General features: G+C 39.1%; 1 protein-coding gene across 2 annotated transcripts in view; it reads right to left on the reverse strand.

Annotated features, from left to right (window-relative positions):
- Positions 1-19,208, reverse strand: part of LOC137322796 (F-BAR and double SH3 domains protein 2-like) — a 230,454-nt gene that overhangs the window by 48,046 nt on the left and 163,200 nt on the right. Inside the window, exons 11-13 of one of the 2 annotated variants that reach the window (XM_067985865.1) lie at positions 18,760-18,831; positions 12,783-12,899; positions 12,230-12,334 (exon numbers count right to left, since the gene is read on the reverse strand). In XM_067985865.1, the coding sequence (XP_067841966.1) occupies positions 12,230-12,334; positions 12,783-12,899; positions 18,760-18,831 (294 nt within the window). The remainder of the gene's footprint in view (positions 1-12,229; positions 12,335-12,782; positions 12,900-18,759; positions 18,832-19,208) is intronic. The other variant, XM_067985866.1, reaches the window with a different exon arrangement.

A 19,208-nucleotide genomic window follows, 5' to 3' on the forward strand; every position in this document is an offset into this window, starting at 1 on the left:
TTACGTTGTGCTGTAGGTTATGCAATATTTTAAACTAAAGGAGGATTAAGGACAAATGCTTTAAACTTTCAGGAAATGAGTGACGTGTCAAATACCAGACCTGAAATACAGGCTGTTCTTTAACCTTTAAACATTCACTGGAACCTTTCTTTTCGGTTAAGGTTTCTTGGAGAAATCTAAACTTGCAATTTTCTCCTCTTCCACCCCAACAAATTTGAAAATTTAAATTTAAACTGAATAAAGACAACAACCTAGGTGCTTTAACAAATGGAAATTTAAAATACCATATTTTCATTAACTGTATTTTGGAATTCTAATGCGAACAGACAAAAAAAAAAATCAGGAGAATTTTCTTTGTTGGCTGTCAATAAGACAAATGTTTATACAGTGCCTTTGTTTAAAATATATCAAATATATATTTCACCTTTTTCAAAAAAAAACAATTCCAGCATTCTTTAGATTGTCAATAATCTGCTCACATAAGAAATAGGAGGAGGAGTAGGCCATACGGCCCCTTGAGCCTGTTCCGCCATTCAATAAGATCATGGCTGATCTTCTACCTCAAATTTACTTTCCTGCCCTATCCCCATTTGTCTCGAATCCCCTAGTGTCCAAAAATCTATTGATCTCAGTCTTGAATATACTCAAAGACTGAGCATCCACAGCCCTCTGGGGTAGAGAATTCCAAAGATTCACAACCCTCTCAGTGAAGAAATTTTTCCTCATCTCGGTCCTAAATGGCCGACCCCTTATCCTGAGTCTATGCCCCCTAATTCGAGACTGCCCTGCCAGGGGAAACAACTTCACAGCATCTACCCTGTCAAGCCCTCTTAGAATCTTATATGTTTCAATGAGATCACTTCTCATTCTTCTAAACACCAGAGAGTATAGGCCCATTCTACTCAATCTCTCCTCATAGGACAACCCTCTCATCCCAGGAATTAATTTAGTGAACCTTTGTTGCACCGCCACTAAGGCAAGTAAATCGTTCCTTAGGCAAGGAGACCAAAACTGTACACAGTACTCCAGGTGTGGTCTCACCAGAGCCCTGTACCATTGCAGCAAGACTTCCTTACTCTTATACTCCAACCCCCTTGCAATCAAGGCCAACATACCATTTTCCTTTCTAATTGCTTGCTGTACCTGCATGTTAACTTTATGTGATTCATGTACAAGGACACCCATATCCCTCTGAATACCAACACTTCTTAGTGTCTCACATTTAAAAAAATATTCTGCTTTTCTATTTTTCCTACCAAAGTGGATAATTTCACATTATACTCCATCTGCCATCTTCTCACCCACTCACTTAATCTGCCTATGGCCCTTTGCAGCCACTTTGCGTCCTCATCACAGCTTACTTTCCCACCTAGCTTTGCATCATCAGCAAACTTGGATACATTACACTCAGTCCCCTCATCTAAGTCATCGATATATACAGCTGAGGCCCAAGCACCGATTCATGTGGCACCCCACTAGTTACAAACTGCCAACCTGAAAATGGCCTGTTTATTCCTACTCTTTTCTGTACCTGCATGTTAACTTTGTGATTCATGTAAAAGGACACCCATATCCCTCTAAATAACTGATATAATGTTAACCAATCCTCAATCCATGCTTATATATTACCCGCAATCCCATGAGCCCCATTCTTGTGTAATATCCTTTCGTGTGGAACCTTATCAAATGCTTTTTGAAAATCCAAATATACTACATCTACTGGTTTCCCCCTTATCTACCCAGCTAGTTGCACCCTCAAAAAATTCTAATAATTTGTTAAACATGATTTCCCTTTCATAAAACCATGTTGACTCTGCCTAATCATATGATTTTCTAAGTGCCCTGTTACCATGTCCTTAACAATAGATTCTAGCATTTTCCCTACTACTAACGTCAGGCTAACTAGCCTATAGATCCCTGTTTTCTCTCTCGCTCCTTTCTTGAATAGCGGGTTTACATTTGCTACCTTCCAATCCATGGGGACCGTTCTGGAATCTGGGGAATTCTGGATGATCAAAACCAATGCATCCACTTTCTCTGCAGCCACTTCTTTTAAAACCCTAGGATTTAGGCCATCAAGTCCAGGGGATTTGTCAGCTTTTAGACACCTTAATTTCTCAAGTACTTTCTCTTTACTAATATGAATTACTTTACGTTCTTCACTCTGATTCGACCCTTGGTTCCCCGCTATTTCCGGTATGTTTTTTGTGTCTTCAACTGTGAAGACAGGTACAAAATATTAGTTTGACGTCTCTGCCATTTCCTTATTCCCCATTATAATTCCTCCTGTCTCAGTCTCTAAGGGACCCACGTTTACTTTCACCAATCTCTTCCTTTTTACATACTTGTAGAAGCTTTTACAATCTGTTTTTATATTTTTTCCTAGTTTACTCATATTCAATTTTCTCCCTCTATCAATTTTTTGGTTATCCTTTGCTGATTTCTAAAACCATCCCAATCCTCAGGGTTACTACTCTCTTTGGCAACATTGTTAACCTCTTCTTTTAATACTATCCATAACTTCTCTAGATAGCCATGGTTGGATCACTTTTCCCGTGGAGTCTTTATTCCTCAAGTGAATGTATATTCATTGAGAATTATGAATTATTTCTTTAAACACTCACCATTGCTTATCTACCGTCATATCTTTTAATCTAATTTCCCAATTTACTGTAGCCAAATCGTCCCTCATACCTATGAAATTCTATCATATTATGATCACTCTGCCCCAGAGGATCCTTAACTATAAGAATACTAATTAATCCTATCTCATACACAATACTAGATCTAAAATAGCCCGTTCCCTAGTTGGTTCCTCGACGTATTTTTCTAGAAAACTATCTCAAATGCATTCCATGAACTCGTCCTCCAAACTACTTTTGCCAATTTGGTTTTTCCAGTCTATATGAAGATTAAAGTCCCCCACGATTATTGCATTACCCTCATTACATGCTCCTCTAATTTTCTGATTTACACTCTGTCCAACACTAGAACTACTGTTAAGGGACCTGTAAACTACTCCCACCAGTGTTTTCTGCCCCTTGTTATTTCTTAGCTCCACCCATACTGATTCTACATCCTGATTTTCTGAGCTAAGATCCTTTCCCACAACTGCCTTTACCTCATTCTTTATTATCAAGACTACCCCCAACCCCACCCCTTTCTTTTTCATTTTGCCTATCTTTTCTAAAAGTCAAGTATCCTGGAATATTTAGTTCCCAACCTTGGTCACTCTGCAACCACGTCTCAGTAATGGCTACTAGATCAAACCCATTTATCTCTATTTGTGCCATTAATTCATCTATCTTGCTACAAATGTGTTGTGCATTCAGATATAGCGGGATGCTACTAATGCCTCTCAGTAGTGAATCACTATGGTGTATGCAAGATTGGTGTATGGTATTCTATTGTTTTCTTCATCTTTTAGTGAAAAGCAATCCACCTCTTCAATGTCCTGAGATCGTGACTCAACAGTGAATGACTTAGCTGATTTCTTCACCTTCTAGTAAGAAACAATTCCCCTCCTCAATGGCCTAATATCATGATTCATTCTTTCAAGTGATCTACTCAGCTGCTATCATCTGTGGGGCATCCCCAAATGGCACCATTGGAAACTGCACTGACTGGTATTCTTTCCTGTCCTGAATGTTGATCAGGAATTACATGAACCATGAATTCAGTACCAGCCCAACTGATATATCAAACATCTCCTAACTCTATAGACTTCTTAAAAAACAAATACATAGATGGGAAGAGTACTTCATATTAAAAACACTTTCCTTTCAGTAAACCTGTAAGTGTGATTTTGTAATGAAAGTAGAGAAATATTTATATGTTTTAAAAATAAATTACAGAATAATTTTAAACATTCTAACAAATTGCATTATCAAATAGAACAAAACAATAATCTTACTGGAGTTAAACTACTGTCCTTGGATATACTTTGCAGACATTTAATCTTTTCCTCTCTTCGGTCATTTTCTAGCTACATCCAGTAAATCCATTCCTAAGGATTAGTCTTTATTCTTTATGGTGCAGGTTGAATATTTTGGGTCATTATTTGTTGGAAAAAATGCGTCAGCATTTATTTTATCCAATTCCATACTATTGCCTACATTGTTGGCTTAAACCAAATATTTGTAAGTTAAAAATAAATGTAATGTACTTCCTAGTGGTTCAATGATATTCAGTCGGTAACTTGGACCAGAAGATACCAAGTTCAATTCCCAGCCTGTGCTGAACTAGCTGATCTCAGAGCGAGGGCAGCAGTACATAAGAACATAAGAAATAGGAGCAGGAGTAGGCCATATGGCCCCTCAAGGCTGCTCCGCCATTCAACAAGATCATGGCTGATCATTTACCTCAATGCCATTTTCCTGCACCATCCCCATATCCCTTAATGCCTTTAATATCTAGAAATCTATCGATCTCTGTTTTGAATGTACTCAATGACTGAGCCTCCACAGCCCTCTGGGGTAGAGAATTCCAAAGATTCACCAACCTCAATGAAGAAATTTCTCCTCATCTCAGTACTAAATGGCCTAAATGTTTTTCAAACTGGATGCCTGTGTCCAGCGGTGTGCCTCAGGGATCGGTGCTGGGTCCGCTGTTATTTGTTATTTATATTAATGATTTGGATGAGAATTTAGGAGGCATGGTTAGTAAGTTTGCAGATGACACCAAGATTGGTGGCATTGTGGACAGTGAAGAAGGTTATCTAGGATTGCAACGGGATCTTGATAAATTGGGCCAGTGGGCCGATGAATGGCAGATGGAGTTTAATTTACATAAATGTGAGGTGATGCATTTTGGTAGATCGAATCGGACCAGGACCTACTCCGCTAATGGTAGGGCGTTGGGGAGAGTTATAGAACAAAGAGATCTAGGAGTACAGGTTCATAGCTCCTTGAAAGTGGAGTCACAGGTGGATAGGGTGGTGAAGGCGGCATTCGGCATGCTTGGTTTCATTGGTCAGAACATTGAATGCAGGAGTTGGGATGTCTTGTTGAAGTTGTACAGGGCATTGGTGAGGCCACACTTGGAGTACTGTGTACAGTTCTGGTCACCCTATTATAGAAAGGATATTATTAAACTAGAAAGAGTGCAAAAAAGATTTACTAGGATGCTACCGGGACTTGATAGTTTGACTTATAGGGAGAGGTTAGACAGACTGGGACTTTTTTCCCTGGAGAGTAGGAGGTTAAGGGGTGATCTTATAGAAGTCTATAAAATAATGAGGGGCATAGATAAGGTCGATAGTCAAAATCTTTTCCCAAAGGTAGGGGAGTCTATAACGAGGGGGCATAGATTTAAGGTGAGAGGGGAGAGATACAAAAGGGTCCAGAGGGGCAATTTTTTCACTCAAAGGGTGGTGAGTGTCTGGAACGAGCTGCCAGAGGCAGTAGTAGAGGCGGGTACAATTTTGTCTTTTAAAAAGCATTTGGACAGTTACATGGGTAAGATGGGTATAGAGGGATATGGGCCAAGTGCAGGAAATTGGGACTAGCTTAGTGGTATAAACTGGGCGACATGGACATGTTGGGCCGAAGGGCCTGTTTCCATGTTGTAACTTCTATGATTCTATAAATGGCCTACTCCTTATTCTGAGACAGTGATCCGTGGTTCTAGACTCCCTAGCCAGGAGAAACATCCCTCTTGCATCTACCCTGTCGAGCCCTGTAAGAATTTTGTATGTTTCAATGAGATCACCTCTCAGTCTTCTAAACTCTAGGGAATACAGGCCAAGTCGACTCAATCTCTGCTGATACGACAATACCGCCATCCCAGAAATCAGTCTGGTGAACCTTCGTTGCACTCCCTCTTAGGTAAGGAGACCAAAATTGTACACAATACTCCAGCTGCGGTCTCACCAAGGCCCTATATAATTGCAGTAAGACATCTTTACTCCTGTACTTAAATCCTCTTGAAATAAAGGCTAACATACCATTTGCCTTCTTAATTGCTTGCTGCACCTGCATGTTAGCTTTCAGTGACTCATGTACAAGGGCACCCAGGTCCCTTTGATCATCAACATTTCCCAATCTCTCACCATTTAAAAAATACTCTGCATTTGTTTTTCCTACCAAAGTGGATAACTTCACATTTTCCCACATTATATTCCATCTGCCATGTTCTTGCACATTCACTTAGCCTGTCTATATCCTCTTGAAGCCTCTTTGCATCCTCCTCACAACTCACATGCCCACCTAGTTTTGAGTCATCAACAAACTTGGAAATATTACATTTGGTCCCCTCATCTAAATTATTGATATAGATTGTGAATAGCTGGGGCCCAAGCACCAATCCCTGCGGTACCCCATTAGTCACAGTCTGCCAACCTGAAAAAGACCTGTTTATTCCTACTCTCTGTTTTCTGTCTGTTAACCAATTCTCAATCCATGCCAGTATATTACCCCCAATTCCATGTGCTCTAACTTTGTTCACCAACCTCCCATGTGGGACCTTATCGAAAGCCTTCTGAAAATCCAAATTCACCACATCCACTGGTTCCCCCTTATCTATTCTACCAGTTATATCCTCAAAGAACTCCAATAGGTTTGTCAAACATGATTTCCCTTTCATAAATCCATGTTAACTCTGCCAAATCCTATTATTATTTTCTAAGTGTCCTGTTATCACATTCTTTATAATAGATTCTAGCATTTTCCCTACTACTGATGTCAGGCTAACAGGTCTATGGTTCCCTGTTTTCTCTCTCCCTTCTTTCTTAAATAGTGGGGTTACATTTGCAACCCTCCAATCTGCAGGAACCGTTCCAGAATCTATAGAATTTTGGAAGGTGACAACCAATGCATCCACTATCTCTATAGCCACCTCTTTCAAAACCCTGGGATGTAGATCATCAGGTTCCTGGGATTTATCGACTTTAAGTCCCATTAATTTCTCTAGTACTATTTTTTTTTTACTGAATACTAATTTCTTTCAGTTCCTCATTCTCGCCAAACCCTTGGTTCTCTAGTATTTCTGGGAGGTTTTTTGTGTCTTTCTCCATGAAGTATGGGTGCTCCAACTGGTTTAAGCATTTGTGGGCTCAGGAGGGAAAAATCAGCTGGATTTCCAGACACCAACCTACGATCACTGCTTGAATGCGCGAGTGGGTGGGGGGGGGGGGGGGCATCAGGTGAGGACAAGATTGGACTCGGCTGTAATACTACCCACTCCCACTGTCTAGGTTTTTAAGCTAATATTTATTCAGTTTTTTGAGGAGTTAGTCAAGACAGAATTTTATTCGTTGCTGGGAGTCTCTTTCATTGATTGCTATGTGGGTTAAGGGAAGGGAGACTCACTTTTCTTGAAGCTGACTAATTTTGTACTATTATTATCTCTATTTCCATAATTGCAGCTTAAGTTGAAAACCTTGCTTCCATCTACAAAATTCGTACACTGTCATTTTAAACAATGAGATAAACTCAAGTCTCGATATTTTATTCCCTTGAAAAAACAGACACAATTTTTCTGGGTCTCCTTTCGTAACTTGGATGCACAAATTCAAGACTATGTCGGTAGATAAGCAATGGCAAACATTTAAAGAAATATTTCACAATTCTCAACGAGTATACATTCCACTGAGGAAAAAAAACTCCACGGGAAAAGTGATCCATCCGTAGCTAACTAAAGAAGTTAAGGATAGTATTCGATTAAAAGAGGCTTATAATGTTGCCAAGAAAGTAGTTAGCCTGAGGATTGGGAGAGTTTTAGAAACCAGCGAAGGATGTCCAAAAAATTGATGGAGGAAGAAAATAGAATGAGAGTAAACTCGCAAGAAATTTAAAAACAGATTGTAAGAGCTTCTACAAGTATGTAAAAAGGAAGAGAGTAACGAAAGTAAACATGGGTCCCTTGGAGGCTAAGACAGGAGGAATTATAATGGGGAATAAGGAAATGGCAGAGACATCAAACAAATATCTGTCTTCACAGTAGAAGGCACACAAAGCATATCAGAAATAGTGGGGAATCAAGGGTATAATGAGAGTGAGGAACTTAAGTAATTAATATTAGTAAAGAAAAAGTACTGGAGAAATTAAGGGGACTAAAAGCTGACAAATCCCCTGGACCTGATGGCCTACATCCTAAGGTTCTGAAAGAGGTGGCTGCAGACAGAGTGGATGCATTGGTTGTGATCTTCCAAAATTCCCTAGATTCTAGAACTGTCCCAGTGGATTGGAAGGTAGCAAATGTAACACTGCTATTCAAGAAAGGAGTGAGGGAGAAATAAGGACAGTCAGCCTGACATAAGTCGTTGGGAAAATGCTAGAAACCATTATTAAGGACATGGTAACAGGGCACTTAGAAAATCATAATATGATTAGGCAGAGTCAACATGGTTTTATGAAAGGGAAATTGTGTTTGACAAATCTATTGGAGTTTTTTGAGCATGTAACTAGCAGGGTAGATAAAAGGGGAACCCGTGGATGTAGTATATTTAGATCAAAAGGCATTCGATAAGCTGCCACACAAAAGATTGTTACACAAGATTAGGACTCATGGGGTCGGGGGTAATATATTAGCATGGATAGAGGATTGGTTAATGGGCAGAAAACAGAGAGTAGGACTAAACTGGTCGTTTTCAGGTTGACAAGCTGTTACGAATGGGGTGCCGCAAGGATCAGTACAAGGGCTTCAGCAATTTACAATCTGTATTAATGACTTAGATGAAGGGACCCTGTGTAATGCATTCAAGTTTGCTGACTATACAAAGTTAGGTGGGAAGAGGACGCAAAGAGTCTGCAAAGGGATATAGACAGGTTAAGTAAGTGGGCAAGGTGGTGGCAGATGGAGTACAATGTGGGGAAATTTGTGAGGTTATTCACTTTGGTAGGAAGAATAGAAAAAGAGTATTTTTTAAATGGTGAGAAACTATTAAATGTTGGTGTTCAGAGGGATTTGGGTGTCCTTGCACACAAAACATAGAAAGTTAACATGCAGGTACAGCAGGCAATTGGGAAAGCAAATGGTATGTTGGCCTTGATTGCAAGGGGGTTGGAGTACAAGAGAGTAAGGAAGTTTTGCTGCAATTGTACAGGGCTTTGCTGAGTACACACCTGGAATACTATGTGTAGTTTTGTCTCCTTACCTAAGGAAGGATATATTTGCCTTAGAGGCGGTGCAATGAAGGTTCACTTGATTGATTCCTGGGATGAGAGGATTGTCCTATGAGGAGATATCGAGTAGAATGGGCCTTTACTATCTGGAGTTTAGAAGAATGAGAGGTGATCTCATTGAAACATAAAAGATTCTGAGAGGGCTTGACAGGGTAGATGCAGAGAGGCTGTTCCCCCTGGCTGCAGAGTCTAGAGCTAGGGGGCACAGTCTCAGGATAATGAGTCAGCCATTTAGGACTGAGATGAGGAAAACTTTATTCACTCAGAGGGCAGTGAATCTTTGGACTTCTCTACCCCAGAGGGCTGTGAATGCTCAGCCGTTAAGTATATTGAAGGCTGAAATTGACAGATTTTTGGACACTAAAGGAATTAAAGGATATGGGGATCAAGCAGGAAAGTGGAGTTGAGGTAGATGATCAGCCATGATCTTATTGAATGGTGAAGCAGGCTTGAGGGGCCGTTTGGCCTACTCCTATTTCTCATGTTCTTAAATTATCTCCAACACCATTTTCTAATACATAAATCTTCCTTTGAAGGAGGCTGTATCTGTTTCAGATATTTCCTGTGCAAGTTAATCCGTTTCATGTGATTTAATTGTAATCAGTGGACTGGATCAATTTTAAGAGGAACTGGTACTTTGGTTTTCTTTGGTTTAGCAGATACTGATTGGTCCTTGGGCCTGTCCAAAGCACTGGTTCCCAGTGAAACCAATGGATTATAGGAATATACGAATAGGAGTAGGGCATTCAGCTCCTTGAGCCTGATCCACCATTCAATTAGATCATGGCTGATCTGTATCTTAACTCAATCTACTCGCCTTGGTTCCGTAAACCTAAACGCTCTTGCCTAACAAAAATCTATCAATCTCAGATTTGAAATTTTCAATTGACCGAGCCTCAACAGCTTTTTCGGGGAGAGAGTTGCTACCCTTTGTGTGAAGTGCTTTTTGCCATCACCCTAAATGGCCTAACTCGAATGCCCCCTAGTTCTGGAGTCTCCCACCAGAGGAAATAGTTTCTCTCTCTCTACCCTGTCAAATCTTTTAATCATCTTAAACACCTCAATTAGATTGCCCCTTAATCTTCTATATGCAAGGGAAGACAAGCCTGGTCTATGTAATTTGTCCTCACAATTTAACCGTTCTAGCCCAGGTATGATTCTGATGCACTACACTCCCTCCAAGACTAAAATCCTTCCTAAGGTGCAGTGCCCAGAACTGAATGCAGTACTCCAAATGGAGTCTCACGAGAGTTTTGTTCAGCGGTAACATAGCATCCATCCCTTTGTATTCCAACCCTCTTGAGATAATGGCCAACATTCTGTTAGCCTTTTAAATTATTTTTTTTACCTGCCCACCAGCTTTTAGTGATTCCTGTACTTGGACCCCTAAATCTCTCTGTTTATCCACAGTTCCTAGCCTTTCGCCATTTAGAAAATACTCTGGTCGATCTTTCTTAGGTCCAAAGTGAATGACCTCACTCCAGAATGCACACAAGGAGAGTGGAGATCCAAAATCGTATATTGCTACAAGCCAAAAAAAAGTTTACCTGTTAAAAGGCTAGAGTTAGAGTTATCTTTGCTAAGCCGCAGTTATTTATTACTGCTAAGAACTTGTACTTTTACTGCCCCTGTTCACAAACCCAGAATTTAAAAAAAAACTCAGTGGGGTTTGAGATACTGATATAGAATCATAGAAAGGTTATAGCACGGAAGGAGGCCATTCGGCCCATCGAGTCCGCGCCGGCTATACGCAAGAGCAATCCACCTAGTCCCACTCCCCTGCCCTATCCCCGCAAATTTTTTCCTTTCAAGTACTTATCCAGTTCCCTTTTAATGGCCATGATTGAATCAGCCTCCACCACTCCCTCAGTCAGTGCATTCCAGATCCTAACCACTCGCTGTGTAAAAAAGTTTTTCCTCATATCACCTTTGGTTCTTTTGCCAATCACCTTAAATCTATGTCCTCTGGTTCTTGACCTTTCTGCCAATGGCAACAGTTTCTCTCTACCTACTCTGTCTAGACACTTCATGATTTTGAATACCTCTATCAAATCTCCTCGCAATCATCTCTGTTCCAAGGAGAACAATCCCAGCTTCTCCAGTCTATCCACGTAACTAAGGTCCCTCATCCCTGGAATCATTCCAGCAAATCTCTTCTGCACCCTCTCTAAGGCCTTCACACCTTTCCCAAAGTGCAGTGCCCAGAACTGGACACAATACTCCAGTTGTGGCCAAACCAGTGTTTTATAAAGGTTCATCATGACTTCCATACTTTTGTATTCTATACCTCTATTTATAAAGCCCAGGATCCCATATGTTTTTTTAAACCGCTTTCTCAACCTGTCCTGCCACCTTCATCAATTTGTGTACATATACCCCCAGATCTTTCTGTTCCTGAACCCCTTTTAAAATTGTGGCCTTTTGTTTATATTGCCTCTCCTCATTCTTCCTACCGAAATGCATCACCTTCATATTTTTCTGCGTTAAATTTCATCTGCCACGTGTCTGCACATGCCACCAGCCTGTCCATGTCCTCTTGAAGTCTATCACTATCCTCCTCACTGTTCACTACACTTCCAATTTTCATGTCATCTGCAAATTTAGAAATTGTGCCCCGTACACCCAAGTCCAAGTCATTAATATATATCAAGAAATGCAGTGGTCCTAGTACCGACTCCTGGGGAACACCACTGTACACCTCCCTCCAGTCCGAAAAACAACCGTTCACCACTATTCTCTGCTACATAGCAGATTCTGTACCCATGCTGCCACTGCCCCTTTCATTCCATGGGCATCAATCTTGATGACATTGTTCCCATAACATGCAGCAGCACCAAACAGTAAAGAGAATTAACCAAATCTAACATAAAACATGCTTTTCTATCTTGAAAACTAAAATATTCTTGATGGCAACTGCAGGTAAGGAACACTATAAACATATGCACACACACACAAACACACATCCCAAAAATACATCAGCCTATGTTTTCCACTCATTGTGTTTACTGCATTTGGCAAAGACACGAGCAAATAAAATTACCAGGCGCGTTAATCAATCTGTACTTTTTTTTTGGAAAGTTCATATTCTGACCTCAGATTTCCCTTACCTCAGCTTTTCGGATAGTCTCTCTAGCCTCTTCTACTTTTTGTTCCAATTCAATTCGCCCTTGTTCCGAAACCACAGTTCCATGAGCCTTTAGATCTTCCAGGGTCTGTAAATTTAAAAAAAAAAAAAAATGGCTAATACATAAATCAAAGTAAATTAGGCCAAATCTGAGATTCTGGTTTGTCAAAGATTGATGGAAAAACAAGTACAGCACAAAACATGAGGTGTCGCAGTATATCACCAAGTCAATGATGTGGCTTAAAAAGTTTAGACATCTCATATGGGAATAGCCTTTGACTGTAACAAGAGCTTTGTTGCCTGGTCTTATTGCAAAGGTTAGTGGAGCTGTGTACATAGGGGATAGTGGTACACATTCCTAAATCAGTTCTGGTACTTGCTATGAAGTCAATTTTGCTAAATAGACACAATAATGTCAAGTAGAATAAGTTTAATTTTGGACAGACACTCTAAACTAGATTGGTATGTTAAGTCAAGAACAGCCAAGCTCATTTTATTCAAATATTATGATAAAATATTTGCACTTTTCCACTTACCCTTTGACTATGGATGATTGTTTTATGTTCTCGTGCAACACGTGTTGCCCATTTACGAGCTTCTTTGTTAAGGCTGTGCTCCTCAGTGGTCCCAGATTCATGCTCCAATTGCCGACTCTGTAATATTTAGTGCTACTTGTTAACAAGGTGTCAGAAAGGATAATGACCATGGACACACCTCTGTTGGTTTCTTTTGAGAAATGTTTTTGCATCTAATAAACCTTTTAATGCCAATTGGCTAACAGTGTGCTGTTTTTAATCTCTATCTTACATACCAAGCAATATTAGAATTTATTGTGTTAAATTTGTAAAGGGAATAGGCAGAAGAGCAGGAGAGATTTGATTCACAAGTACTGCATGATGAAACAGCAAATCATTATATTTTGAAAATTATACTGTGATTTCACACTTTAATATAATGGATAATCTGTGCATATGTATAAGTTTGTTTTGTATCAATGTTGAAAAAAGCTTCTATAATGGAAGGCATCTATAGTATTAAATATAACATGGGCTTGATAGTTAAAATATAATCTATTTATATCTCATTTGTGCTTTTGGAGCTTGCAATGTAGACATAAGTTGGCGTTTTTTTTTAGGTAAACCACCAAGCATTATCATGTATCCTCTACTTATTGCAGTGGAAAACAAGAACACTGGGGGATGGGGATGGAAGAACATTTTATATAAATATAAAATACAATACCCAGTTATGTGATTTATGCAAAGAGTCCAACTCTAGCCATGCAAGTTATTTCATGTGTGTGTGTAGATTTGATTCTTGTTCGAAATGACAACGTAATATAAAACGAGAATATGTCAAACACAACTAAAGTCGCTCTTCTGCTTACTCTCCTGGATTTTAGTACCAAACCCACTGATTAAGGCAAATGGGAAAGTAGCAAGCTTTACCATACACCAGCAGCATGCGAAGCACCATCATACCAGGCTCTGTCACCATTTACCTTCATAATCCATTTCTTACATGGATAACAAGCAGGGTTTAACAAAATTCTCTATCAACTCTATTTCTGTTCTTTGGGCTTGCAAATATTCAGAGTCATAGAGTCATACAGCACGGATAGAGGCCCTTCGGCCCATCGTGTCCGCGCCGGCCATCAAGCCCTGTCTACTCTAATCCCATATTCTGGTCCTTTGGTCAAAGAATAATATTCCAGTGCATATTCCCTTAATGATAACCTGGCTAACTGTAGAAGTGCCTGCAAGCTGTACCTTTAAGAGAAAGTTTTTGAAAAATCTGTTTTATTTAGTAATAGTCCTGCACCCAGTACGTGTCTGTCACACCCCAGATACCACACATGAAAATTTCTGTCACACTTATGACAAAAAAAGCAAGTCTGACTTCTAAATGACTGATCAGCTTCTAACTGACCTGAGGAATGCACAAATTCCTTTTAATTGACTGAGCCAATTGACTTTTTTATATTTTATAAAAGCTAGTCTGATTTCTAATTGATCTGAGAATATGCCAAAACCAATTAACACTAGCTGATCTGAGCAAAGCACAGAATTATATCTTGTGGTCTTTAAAATGACGCAGCAATTGCACACAGCTACACTTTAGTATTAGATTACATCATTTGTTACGTGGTATAATATGCCTGGTTTAATAAAATAGCATGCCCTCTGATCTACTGTGACCAGTTCCACAGGAGATCCATTAGTGTTTTAAAAAAGAGAAAGAAAGCCAATGACAGAGTCTAAAATCTACAAGCTATTTACTGATTTTTAAGTGACCTCAGCTACAATTACAAGCAGGAATTATGACATTTCCCTATAGTCAAAATATTCATCCTGCTCTTTAATATAAACAGTTTTCAATAAAGCTTACATTAATTGAATCAAGGTCATCTACTGAAATGGTATGATTCTACAACCACTTGCATTTATATAGCTCCTTTAAAGCAGTAAAACGTACCAAGGCTCTTTAAAAGGAGCGTAATCAGACAAAAATTGACACTGAGCCAAAGGAGACATTAGGACAGGTGACCAAACGCTTGGTCAAAGAGGTAGGTTTTACGCAGTGTCTTAAAGGAAAAGAGAGAGGTGGAGAGGCGGAGAGGCGAAGGGATTTGGGGAGGGAATTCCAGAGATTACTGCCTAGATAGATGTAGGCATGGTTGCCAATGGTGGGGTGAAGGAAGTAGGGGATGAACATGAGGCCAGACTTAGAGAAATATAGAGTTCTCGGAGGATTGTAGGGGTGGAGGAGGTTACAGAAATAGGGAGGGGCGAGGCCATGGAGGGATTTGAACATGAGGATGAGAATTTTAAAATTAATGCGTTGGTGGACCAGAAGCCAATGTAGGTCAGCGAGCACAGGGGTGATGGGTGAACAGAACTTAGTGAGTTTTAGGATATGCGCAGCAGAATTTTGGATGTGGTCAAGTTTATGGAGTGTGGAAAATGGGAGGCCAGCCAGGAGAGCATTGGAATAGTCGAATCTGGAGGTAACAAAAGCATGACTAAACATTTTAAAATAAAGTGATATGAACAAATAACAATGTAGTTTGGCTCCTAACAAATCATTATTCTTCCTCCTCACCCCCCAAAAACCATTGTGAACTTTTATCAGAGTCATATATCTCACTGTTTCTTCCTGGATTTTGGGAGTGTAAACTTATACATTTAGGTTTCTAAATGCAAAGTCGGCAAAATGTTGCAGTTAACAGCCAGTCATTAAATGAAATTGAGTGGGAATTATCTTTAACCCTTTGAGTACTATCAGAACATCACAGGTTTAATATAGATGTTTAATATTGTTACCCCCTTTTTTTCAGTGATTAAATTTTGTCTACTTTTGGAGCCTCCCAGGGGAAAGTTACAGGATTCAAGATTTGGACATGTAATAAAACCAACAAAGCAATTAATGTCACTGGACTTCATGACAGATCTCTGGCATTTTTCATAGTGCTTAAAAGAAACAAAAGGATTTACATACAGCATGTTATTGCTGAGATCAGCTGCCAAGAAAAGCGACATCTGCATGTCAAGTTATACCCCAGAAAAAGACAACAGAACAGAAGCTGCCACATGATGCGGGGTAGGGCATTTAGGACTGAGATGAGGAGAAATTTCTTCACTCACAGGGTGGTGAACCTGTGGAATTCTCTACCACCGAAGGCTGTGGAGGCCAAGTCACTGAATATATTTAAGAGAGAGCTGGATAGATTTCTAGACACAAAAGGCATCAAGGGGAGAGAGCATGAATATGGTATTGAGATAGAGGATCAGCCATGATCATACTGAATGGTGGAGCAGGCTCGAAGGGCTGAATGGCCTACTCCTGCTCCTATTTTCTATGTTTCTATGAATGTTGCAATTACCCCAGTCAAGAGTAAAAATGCACAAGAACTGGAGACAACTATCTCCATATTAGTCTGGTGCCAGTATCTATAAATGGAAACTTCAGACAGACTGCTGAGTTTAATGTATGCATTCATGTAGTGTCAGAAATCAAAGTGGCAAAAGGAGTTCATTGCGTCACAGCTTGTGATATAAGCCTGTGACACTCAGTTCTTTATGGATGAACAATGCTGCAGTATAAAACCAATAAAATTACAGGGAAAAGTGAAATCAAGTATTTTGCTTGGCTAGACTAAACACAGGCTAACAGTTCACTTTCTAGAATGAAACAGTTGTTATGTGAAAGTACTACAATGACCAGGACCCCAAATGTGGAGATGCCGGTGATGGACTGGGGTGGACAAATGTAAGGAATCTTACAACACCAGGTTATAGTCCAACAGTTTATTTTCCTGGGTTTGACTTCCTATATAATTCACACCAATAACTAATATGATGCCCATGATGTGGAGATGCCGGTGATGGACTGGGGTTGACAAATGTAAGGAATCTTATAACACCAGGTTATAGTCCAACCGTTTTATTTGAAAATCACAAGCTTTCGGAGGCTTTCTTCTTCGTCAGGTGACTTCACCTGATGAAGGAGAAAACCTCCGAAAGCTTGTGATTTTCAAATAAAACGGTTGGACTATAACCTGGTGTTGTAAGATTCCTTACATAATATGATACCAGTCAGTTAAAGTAATTAGGATTATATTTGTGTACTAAACTACATTCAGCTTCCAAATCAAAATTTTAAAATGAAGAATCTATTATTCAGTAGCTCCTGAAGAACAATTGTCACAACTAATCCTCTGAGCACCAAGGGAGCATTCGCTCCTTCCTCACTTGAAAAAACTGTTATAAAAATTACTGTAGAAAATCAGAGAGTAAACTACATTATCTACAGGTTTTCTTTCATTTCTACAATTGTTAAATTTACATTTTGTAATTCCAATAAAGGTTTTAATACGAAAGAACCAGTTTCTAATAATGGATGATAAACCATCCAATTTGGTGCTTAGAGCTACAAGCATTAGAAATTTCAAAGAGCATTATTTCACAGACCTTCAAGTAGAAGTTAAGGTCAAATTAACAAGGGGACAATTTCAACCTTTCACTAAGGCAACTTAAACGGATTTCTAAAGGTTTCAGAGCGAGAGAGAGAGAGAGAGAGAAAGAAAAATAAAGACTTCATGACTATCATTCTGCTTCCTGCTTTAGCTACCAATCACCTTCACTTGACATTTTTATCTTTCCTGTTACAGGTCCAATTTACTTTGTGGCTTTACGTAAGTTAAGAATCTGAGTAATACTTGTTTCAGTAATTCAACATAGCTGTTTTGTTCAATAGGGTTGTAATTTTCTTTCCTTTAAACTAGTTCACACCAAAGGAGCGGCTACATTTTTTTGATATATTATCTGGCAATAAATCAGCGATATTATCAAGTAATGTCAGTAAAGTTATACTGCAGTGTGCAATTTATGTCAATTACATCAGTGTTCCTTGGCACTAGTCAATATATGTAGTTACTGATATGTGATCCAAAGAATTGTAAAACTTTAAGGATATGGAGGAAATCTGTATCATGATTTCTAATCATCACTTCTATATTCTCATTGATATAAAGAATTTCTAATGGCACCTTCGTAGAATTTTTGATTGCTATTTTGAAAGCAGGTATGAAATTATTGGAGCTGAAGATTATGCTGATCACAACTTTCAGTACCCATTTATTTTCCATGCATCAAATGGTCTGGCAAAATCTAGCAGGATGCTTCGTGTGAACCAGGCTTCAACATGAAACTTTACACGGAAAGCTGATCCAATAGGGTAGAACTCAAAATATGAAAACGAGGTTTCAAATGCTAAACAAGTGAAAATAATTTCCCTTTGTGGTTACTGTTGAAATTGAAGTAAAATGTTCTTACGAATATATTGTGGACCAAAGGATGAAACAAGCAAAAATTAAGTAATCTACCAAAGGTGGCAATTAAAGTCAGGTATCATTGAAATTAGAAATAAATTGGTAATGGCCTTGCACTTGTGCCTTGAGTGCATTGCTAAGCTTTCTAATTGGGAAACCAATAGAAATTCTTACTTAGCCAATCAAGAAACATTTCAATCACCTTTGTTTACAACTGCACCACCAAAAGACAAAAGAAAAACAAAATACTCGACCAGTTGGCAAAAAGTTCAGTTCCATTTAGCATCCTGCTAGGTTATGCATCCATGCACTAACAAGGGTGCAACACGACGCTGTCATATGCTACAGGATTGTGATACAATAAAAAAAAATCCCAATATAAATAAATTATGCACAATACCAATCAAAGGAATTTAAAATGGAACAATCTTGAGATATTTTATAGCACATCTGGGACAGGACCAAATTTATTGAAGCGATTGATCAATATGAGCTGCCAAAGTACAAATGTTTTACATTTTATTTTAAATGCCAATTCACAAACTGCTACCATTTGTGCAATGGTGATTCGGTTGCGCAGCCACCAGGAGCTGTCATTGTTGCCCATCAATAGGTGTCATTTTTCTACACATGCACACCAAACTACCACCACAGGACACCGAGTACACAAAAACTGTGTGTACCTCTGCTAAAGTCATTCGCAAAGTGCTGACGGGTGAGAGGTCAATGTCCACAAGCTGCACTGTATTAAAACTCTGAGCAACAAAAAAGTTAATAGGACAAAATGGACATGTTAGCTTTGACATACAAAGTGGTTAGAAAACAACAACATATCTACAAGTAATGTAGCACCTGGATTATTCAAGTGGCTTTTTGTATTTATCAGCACACATGCAAACCACCCCCAAAACAATATAGCATAATCACATTAACTCAAAGGTTAACAAAGGGAAAATAAGCTTCTAAAACAAAAGTAATCAGGGATAAATCTTCAACAACAACAACAACAAATTGGCAACTTGGACAACAACATTGATTTTTTTTTGTCAAGACGGTCATAAATGAAGGAAATATATTATTTTCCCATACATCTCCACATTCAGAAAGTGAAAAGGTATTTAGCCAAGTTTGG

Source organism: Heptranchias perlo, chromosome 6, assembly GCF_035084215.1.
Source record: "Heptranchias perlo isolate sHepPer1 chromosome 6, sHepPer1.hap1, whole genome shotgun sequence".
In the NCBI taxonomy this organism is placed as follows: Eukaryota; Metazoa; Chordata; class Chondrichthyes; order Hexanchiformes; family Hexanchidae; genus Heptranchias; species Heptranchias perlo.